Here is a 9,351-nt window from a genome sequence, read left to right on the forward strand (position 1 = left end):
TCAGTACGACACTATCTGAGCGACCAAGAACGCTTCCAGTGATGTTTCAACGAATATACTGCGTCGATTGTCGCCTCCTTGAAGAGAACATGTGATCCTCGAAGGGTCGGGTGAGGCGCCGGTACGGGATGATTGCCGTGTCATCAAGGTCCGAGGCTGTCCCTCAGCGTGCATGTGAAGCCTCGTACTCCCGACCATGATAGATGAGTTTGCACAGCCGGCCTGGGTGCTAGCTGCTGTCATCAGCGCCAAATGGGGTGAAGAATCCTGGGCGCAAACGCTGGGCCTCCATCAACTGCGCGTAAATCGATCCATCTCAGTCCTTGTCATCAAGCTCCCTTGGGCACTTGAGGAGTACGAAGTTGCCACGCAAGGCATCTGAGCGTGTTTCCGCTTCAGGGGGGCTCTGTTGGCGAGGCATGAGAAGCAAAAAAAAATGAGTTTGGCTCCATGTGCAAGTGAAGTCATCAGGAGACGCGCCTCATTATCAACTAGGTAAAAAAAGACCAAAGACAAGCCGTGGATGTGTTTCAGTCCCAATGGATCTCAGCCGAAGCAGTACAAGAAGACGCTGCTTTGGAGCAAGAATATGGACCAACTGCAACAGTACAAGGTGGGGCCGCTTCACAACGAGAACATAGGCTAGCTATCCAAGGTAAGCATGCCTCACGGCAATGACTTGGATTAGCATCAGCAATAGTAGAAGACTGGGTGTCTCCACAGTAAGTACGTGAGCTAGCAGCAACAGCAGTTCCAATGCGCAGCGAGTATTCGGACTAGCAGCAACCGTCGTACAGCGTGGATCTGTCCACAACAAGAACGTGAGCTTGCTGCACCACCAGCAGCAAAAGAAGTGCATGGCGCAGATACCTTGCAACAGAGACGTGGACCAGTATCAGCAGAGCGATTTGAAAATATGCCGCATCATTAGCGCGGCGAAGTAGAAGACGGGCAAACAGTTGATGTTCTTCGCTATCGAATGGTCGCTGGAGAAGAAGCACAAGGTGGGGTCCCTCTTTCTCTCCGCGTATGAGAGAGCTTCAAGCTATGTTCAGTGACGAAGAGCAGCTAAACAACACCTCAAACAGTTTTGGAAACATCGAGAGCATCGCCAACAACACATGTACAAGCGACGCAGACGTTGTTACCCATAATAATTAAAACAGCTGGTAAACAGCCAGTAGACACTCAAAGTCTATCATCTTCAGATGTGTGCCGATGGAAGGATATTGCAAGAAGGTTTCCAAAGTGAACGCAGGTAGCAAATTGCGTTTGTGCAGCCAACGAAGCTGCAAGCACGAAGCCCACGCAGCCTGTGGCGCAGCAATGTTAGCTCAACTAGCAGCAACCAGACATCCAAGCTGCATATTTGGACATTCGCAAGTAAGAACTGGGGTTGCAGTATAAATCATTCGTTTGCCAGGAACAGCTGCTAGATATTGAGAGCCGTCTTACTAGTGCACGTATCGGGGAGGCCTACGCATAAGCGACGAAATTCAACGAAGAAGCTGAACAATGGCCACAGCAGATCCAAGTGGTGCTTTTTCGTGAGAGAAAGAAGCTGCTATACGAAGGCATCTCTATAACTAAGATCGGTCTGATGGTATTACTGCGACTACATCTCGAGGAAGTATGCAAGTAATTGGTCTTGTCGTTCGTCCCCTTTTGCGTCTCCAGGAAGTGGCGAATTGAGCTCCTCGCCGTCGTCAAGCTCACCCGTTATCTGTCGAGTACATCTTGGCACGGTTTTGGAATCTGTCCTGCAATCCGTAAGCTGTGCATGATGCACGCACACGTGACGTATCTAATTAACCGCCTCATGTGCTTTGTTCAACTTGAATCGAGTTTTGCGCAGATAATGAAATCGCATTTTAAGCAGCCTAATGCAGTGCTCGTTTTTTATTCTTGCCTTGGCAAGCTTCGTTGTGATGAGAGTTCATCTGCGCCTTAGACGGGGTCTCAAGAGGATACCTGAAAGGCTAAGCCACCCAAGTCATACTTGAAATACTGCCCGAGCTGAAGAACCATGGGACTGTTCATCCACACGCGGTTGTCATGGATGGATCCTGGCCACCCCACCACAATACTTCGTACTAACATCGTCGCATGTCACTAGAGCATTAACAGAAAATGATGGCTTCCTACTGTAGTAATCTTCTACGTAGTGGCGCGGTTTAGATGATAGTGAGAACAATGTACCATCGGTAAGCCTAACGCAATTGAGAAAACCGTAATTGGCTTGCACCCGCTGCGCTATCATGCATCGCTCAATTTCATCCGACCACGCAGTGGTTGAATTTTCCAGTTTCAACAGCAGTTGAAGCTCGGAAGAGATAATGATGAATGAACCCACTTCCAATCCCGAAGATCTGAACGAACCCTGAGTTAAAGACGTTGCTATCGAGTAAAAACGATTCTACTCATACATCAGTCGATCGCAAGGATAAGATCTCGACATGAATCCTGTACGATAGGGCTATAACGCTCGTATCACGGAAGGTGTGGGCCGGTCAGGCAGGGCTTTTTGAGTCCCAAGCTTAGTTAACATTTTGCCATAGCACGAGATTAAGTAAGACTAGCGTCCTGCAACATGATCTTCCACGTGTCGTTCAAGCGCCAGGTCTCGCTTATAACACACGAGCTCGTCCTTCGGCTTCCTGGCGGCCTTTTTAAACTCTTTCACTACCAAGGGATAATAGCGGGTCCACCTTGGACCCATTATACAGCCAATCAATGAAAGAAGCTGAGCCAATAAGATAGCGGGGAAGGTACACATGTTCGTCCATCGTGCAGCTCACGGTACTTCTCGACAGTTTAAAGTTGCTTCAGGACGCCAACGACGATGGAGCACAGCGCTGACGAGGAAGGCGGAGCTTGCAACTGCTGCGAGTGCTCTCCCTGCGAGTAGGAACAGTACGGCGCCTAGATACTCGCTAGCAGAGTCAGGATGATGACGTGCAAGCGAAGGAGACGAGCTCCTCGCAACGTGGTAGCGGCATTATATCAGCTACATCATTACAAGAAGCACGCCTGCTTGTCGAAAGGGGGTGTTCCCCTCTTCCAGACGTGTATCGAACGGCGTTTGACTGTTGTAACAGGGATAAACAGATATGTACATGGCTTTATAAGCAACTTATCTAGTCTCCTATCAACTCGAGCTGATCTAGAGTCGTTGTCGTCTTGTTTTTCTTCAGACGTGGCTCTACCACGGCATCGCCGGTAGCAGCGGTGCAGACAGCGTCCAGCGCTTCGGGTACGCTGAGAAATGTCGAAGTAAGCGCATGCTGAAAACGAAAGCAGTCCAGCAAGTGACGTGAAAGTCTCTATCGCAACCCGTGTAGCCATATCTTGCCTTCTTGCTAAGACCTCGTAATGTGAATAGATAGCAAACAAGTTTACCTTCGGAGAACTTAGTCGAGTTTGGAGTAATCGTATGCACGCTTGCATCCATGCCAACAATCTCTTGTGGTGTTCCGGTGCGTGGTGTCGGGCGCCGCTTTCGCTACATGCAAGCTCGCTGTGGCGATGTTAGCTGCTCTACTACACGGTGCTTAAACTTTTGAAGAGTGACCAGATACCTTGTTGAACAGAAAAAAAAGTATTGATGAGTGCCATGCCCGTCGCCCAGGTAAGAAGGCTCATCGACAGTCGGGTCTCTTTTCGTCTGATGCGATTCGTGCTGCGAAGCTGATCGACTCTGTCCACGCCGTTCATGAACGAGTTGTAGGTAACGATGAAGACTGGCACTTGAAACGTTGCTCTATACAGGTTCTACTCGCCAGTCCCCCACCTAATTGGGGCTAGCCCGCGACACAAACGAACAGCCTCCTCGGAAGCTTGGGTAAGCACGCGCTGCGACGAGATTTTGGAGAGGTTGTTTGGGTAAAACACTACTGTCTTTTTTGTCCTTATGACGATGTATCCAGCATTGGCAGCAAAACGCATCAGGGGAACGTAGTTGTTTTCTGTGAGCTGGCAGTCGCTTCTGTTTGTTCCGATGTGCTTTTTGCAGCTAGCCGGAACGTCAACAGCGACGATAAGCTCCCACGTCCCGCGCTCTGCTTCCTTGAGCCGCTCCTTTGCTTCTTCTAGTACTGTGGAGCTCCACTTTCTCTGAAATACAGTCCTCATTGTGCCCATCATGTACATTTTACCGTCGGTAAACGCTAGTAACGCCTTCGCCAAAGTATGCCTCGAGTACAAATTATCACAAATCAGCAGGCGGCGGCTGGTGGGATTTCGTGATGTGGCCGCACATACACTGTAGCTACCCATAGCGCGCTAGCAGAATCTTTCTTCACGTGAATGTCATTGCCACTAAGACTCTTAAATAGCGGTGTCCGGAGATCAGGAAATACACCAATGTAGCGCTCGACTGGAGGAGTAGTAAGCCTGTTCCGCGAACCATTGTCCCAAATTGAGTATATGTAGAGACTCCCCCAACCAACTACGCGCCATATTTGTCCGGCTTCGATTGCAAGTACGATTTGGCTGCTGTTCTTGCTTTCGTCCTAGCAGTGTTTTCATCGGGGCTGATAGTATCAACAGGTACAGCAGTGGCGGCAAACTTCTTCTGCATCTCGGCTATGGGCAGCCAGGCGTGCCATAAAAGGATCTACAGTCCTTCTAACAACAGACACACTATCAGGGGGTGAGTTTGAAGTCTTCCACGGATGCTTTGATAGCGATTCCTAGATATCACTGACACGAAATCGTTCTGTCCGAGAAAAAGCTTTGTCGACCAAAATTCAACTAGCTCTGTGAATGTAAAGATACTGGTGGCAATTTCCAGGCCAAAAGACATCCATTTCGACGGAAGACATAAGCTCTTTCCCTTTTCACATAGTTTTTTGTTAGTCCAGTTTCGCAAAGAGTTCGTGTAAAAAAAGAGAAAAGAGGCCAAGATCTTAACGCTCTTTATAAGCTAGCATGGCCTCTCTCTCACGGATAATGTGAAGGCCACTGTTTCGAATCGGATTATCTACATACGCATTGCCAGTGCGACGCGCCAGGACTTGTACAGGCTGGGACTCCTCTCCACACGCTACCTCCTCCTCCACTGCAAGGTCGGCAGACTCGTCGCCAGACTCTATCTCCTTCTCCTCCACTGCAAGGTCAGCTTCATCGTCGTTAAATTCCCAGTCACTAGTAGCGTTGTCCACGGCGTTTTGAAGCCCCGTGATGTCCATGTCAGACTTGGCGCGATGTTTGTAGAATGGCGGTTGGCATCAAATTTGTGCTTGGATATGCAGAGGATGTAGTCGGTTGCAAAGTGTACTTTCCTGAAGATCGTACAGCAAAGTTTATCGCCGACTTACGCGTCCCAGAAGACGTAGTATACCGAGATCGACATGAAGCATCAGTCGATGATGGTGAAAATGCTCGTATAATTAATAAACAGTTATGAAACCAGAGCATCCGAGATAAATTCTCTTATTGTACTGTGCTGCTGAAAGTTTTGCTGGATAATAAAGATTATAATATCCATTTCAAAAAAAATACAGGTATTATTGCAATTAATTTATTTTTACCTTGTTATTCGGAAGTCACGTAAATCTCATTTTAATGGTCTTTTTTTAATTTTTTCTAATGCGCTGTTGTTAACCTTAAGTCAATAGTTTAGCTTGATTCTTGATAATAGTAATACCGGTATGGTACTGGCCGACTAATTGTTTAAAATGCTCCTAATGATACTTCCTTAAATCTTTCGATCCGGGACAGCATTAGCAGGAGGTTGGAGTTCAGGCGAGCTGACGGAGACGATGCTAAGGCGTATCCTGTAGTAGCGAAAGCTCCTCTGTCCACAATTGGACGCCCAGTCTGGGCCCATCGGCGACATATCCAGAACTAGGTTGTGTTGGCGAATGCAGCAGGTTGCGGTCGAGATGATCATTGGCGTACAAACTGCACTTGCGGCTGGTTCTAACTCTGTAAAGCCTCCAGGTGACGCGTCAGTTTGCGGCGCTTCCACCAGTAATATCCGTATGCAAGCAGCCTAAGGACGATAACGACGAGAGCCACAATAACCACATACATCCACCATTGCCAGAAGAAACAATGTTTACCCGAGACTGCTTTTCCTGTCCGCAGAGCCGACACAGTCGCAGAAACAAACGAATCCTCAGCAGTCATCGTCTCAATTGTGATATTCTGACTGGACGTGACATCAGAGGTTCCGAAAATGTTATTTTTATTGAGACTGGCAAAACAGCAATAAAAATAATTTTAAGTGCTTGGAGCACCACGGGTGCAAAAATTATTGGTGTTATTGCATGCAATATACAGTGGGCTGATACTCGTCTAGTTGGTGGGAGCCTCACCACGCACAACCTTCCGGACTGTGGCAGCGTTCCAGTAGGCTCAGTTCAGCGACCAACCATCAAAATGAGAGGACAAGAGCGTGGCAGATCGATCGTAGATTGCGGATTAGCTGGACCGCTGGTCCATCAGCCCGGTTAAAGGTTATTGCCTGGAGAGACCGCAGAATAAATTATATGATTTTGAAATGGGAGCTCGAAAATAAATTATTTTACTGCAAAATAAAAAATATATCTAATAAAAATAACATTTTCGGAACCCCTGCGTGACATCATTCGGACAGTTGTCTGCTATTGCAAGACACACACGTTCATTAGCACGATTGTACACTGTGAATAAGCCATCCATGAACACGTCGCCTAGCAATGTAAAATCGCTCTCCGAGATGCCAAACCTTCGACACGCTGCTTCTCCTCGACCCGTGGAGACCACAACAGGGCGCCAAATGTACTTAGCTGGGATGGTTAAAGTCATCTGATGCGAGTTATCGCCATCGACTGCAAGGGAGATCGTAGTTGGTAGATAATTGAGTCAGCATTATTAGAAGTTTCTATCTTAAAAACGTTTGGTAAAGGTGTTAGCAGTAAGTTGTTGAAAAGCAGTAGGGTCACCTACAGTACTTCGTAAAAGCTGTGTACTGCGACCAGCTAGTGCCTGCAGAGCGCGTTGCTCATGTTGATGCCGCGTTGTCACTGGAGCCCCTTTGCTTAATCTTGGAAACGCCAAAGACGCCGGCAACTAGCATCCAGTACACCACTAAAAACTTGACTAGGGCCTTGTATTTACCCGGTGTCTGTGATGAATGAGAGACATTCGATATCCCAACGTCCCTCTCTTCTTCATGTTGATTTTGCGCTCCCCTGAGACGGCGATTCTTGTTTACGATAAGTTTAACGTTTGACGCCGGCGCGCTGTTGACGAGAAGAGAATTCTCGGCGTCTGTGAAATATATACAGCTCCAGAGGAAACCCCCCATGAACAGTACCAGAGTGGGCTTGAATCGCATTATTGATGCTATTACTGGACGCGATTAATAGCGAGGAAGTTTCTTGTTGAATGCTCATTCGGAACGAGTCGTTCCATACGGTATTTCGCACTACGATTTCCTATTAGGTAATCGACTGCATGTTCTTTTTGATTACGACACGACAGCACGAAACCCACAATTTACAACAGCACAGCATGTCGCAGCTCCGGATATTTTTGATAAAGGCGGCGCGCAGAGGGACGGGGTGAAATCGAGAACAAATCAAAACGGAAAAAAACAAGCTAGCCTGACCAAGTGATGCGAGCAGATGCGTCTCGCAGTCGGACAGAACATGCCAAACACATGTATTTACTGTTTCAGCACACAGCAAATCATTTGACTTGACTTATGTATACTTTTGACCTTCTGAGTGTCGCAATAAGACATAATCGACGATTAGAGGTCACAGCAGAAAAAGGACCAGCCGCGCTGGGCGCCCCTTCGGCGCCCCCGCGGTTCGCTGCGCTCGCAATATGGAGATAGAATGTTCTGGAAAGTGTAGTGCTCGGCTCGCTGGTGAGCTCAGCGCTGGGCCCGCCTCCGCAAATACCGCGCGGCCCTGCTTCGCGGGCTCTCCGCGCGGGTTTGCTGCGGCTACGCGCCTCGCACCCGTTGGCGCCGCGGCTATGGCACCCACGTCGCCCAGCCCCGTGTGTATTATCCCAGCGATGGACGTGTGTTTCTCCTATTTTCTCTCGCAGTCGCAGCAAGCCCGCGCGGTACTTGCGAAGGCTGGCCCGACGCCGAGCTTTCCCAGCGAGCCAAGCATTGCACTCTCCAGGACGGGAAATCTTTTTAATGTGACTGTCTTTACGACGGCAAGCGGAGCAAATCCAAAAAAGTTGAAATGACATCCGTCCTCCGTGTCTTTACATTGTGATGGTGATGAGCAATACCGGTAATCTTGGATTAACTGAAAATATAATATAATCGTTTATTCTCATTTTGGGCGCAGCAGCAGCACGTGCCGGTACATGTATTTAAACCCCTACAATAGATCAGAGAACACACAAAAACGTCGCAAGAGCGAAATACATGCAATGTAAGCTTAGTCCGTGTGACTACAGTCTTTAATACTAACCTTAATTGGACCTTAAAGTGACGATTTTTACCTATTTTACAGATTGCATGTACCATGCATGGTATTACGACCGCATTCTTACCTTTTTCCGGTAGTTCGACTACAGTGGTCACGGTAATGAATCTCATTGAAATTATTTTGTGTGGAGTAATTTTTTTATTTCACACAGCAATTGATCTGTGTGAGAGTATTAAAGAACTCCCATTAAATAGTGTTTGGTAAGATAAATCTCATTGCTATTATTTTATGTAGCCCTATAATTAATCTCACATCTACATGTCGGCACAAACTATACCAGAAGGTAGAGTTACAGCTAGAACAGAGGGTTGGAATGTCACTGGACTGTACAGTGGCAGAGAGAATCATTAAAAAAAACATCATGAAATGAAATGCAATCATATAATTTAGAGCCACAGCCAATTGCTTCTTTTGTTGGTATTATAAAAAGATACAGTGAAACTTTTCTTAAGTACGAACATCAGTGCTTACACTGTAAGTTACTGTACAGCCCGAGCAACCAACGGATGCCTTCCACAGAACATACATCACCACAGACCTAACTCTAAAAGGGACAATTGACACCCGATGCAGGTGCATCTTTAAGTCCCCGCAAAAAAAGTGTATGAAGCATTGTTAGCAGCGGGATTAAACCTACAAAAGAGGCATTGGTCTAATGACAGCTAATGCATATCATGCAAGAACGATCGAGAGAAGTGAGAAAGGAAGAGACACTCCGAAGAGGGTATATAATTGTAGACGAAAAAATATACCACAAGCAGAGATACTACATCACATTATCATGTATGTATGCGATATCCACTTCATGAGAATCATTTAATGGTATGTATCGAGTATTATATCTGTGAAGAATGATATTCTGATGTGATGTTCGATGAAAATAAAAGTTTATACGATTATTACTCTC

General features: G+C 47.1%; 2 protein-coding genes across 2 annotated transcripts; both read right to left on the reverse strand.

Moving 5' to 3' along the window:
- Nucleotides 1-1,615: 1,615 nt before the first annotated feature.
- PITG_15314 (uncharacterized protein) lies at nucleotides 1,616-2,260 on the reverse strand (the record flags this gene model as incomplete). The annotated part of the gene is made up of 4 exons (XM_002898710.1): nucleotides 1,616-1,693; nucleotides 1,814-1,918; nucleotides 2,026-2,093; nucleotides 2,146-2,260. The coding sequence occupies 4 exons, from the start codon at nucleotides 2,258-2,260 to the stop codon at nucleotides 1,616-1,618; spliced, it is 366 nt and encodes a 121-aa protein (XP_002898756.1).
- Nucleotides 2,261-6,988: 4,728 nt separating this feature from the next.
- PITG_23046 (secreted RxLR effector peptide protein, putative) lies at nucleotides 6,989-7,324 on the reverse strand (the record flags this gene model as incomplete). Its single annotated transcript, XM_002898711.1, has 1 exon — nucleotides 6,989-7,324. The coding sequence occupies one exon, from the start codon at nucleotides 7,322-7,324 to the stop codon at nucleotides 6,989-6,991; it is 336 nt and encodes a 111-aa protein (XP_002898757.1).
- Between the last annotated feature and the right edge of the window lie 2,027 nt (nucleotides 7,325-9,351).

The sequence above is a fragment of the Phytophthora infestans genome, genomic scaffold, assembly GCF_000142945.1.
Source record: "Phytophthora infestans T30-4 supercont1.35 genomic scaffold, whole genome shotgun sequence".
Classification (NCBI taxonomy): Eukaryota; Oomycota; class Peronosporomycetes; order Peronosporales; family Peronosporaceae; genus Phytophthora; species Phytophthora infestans.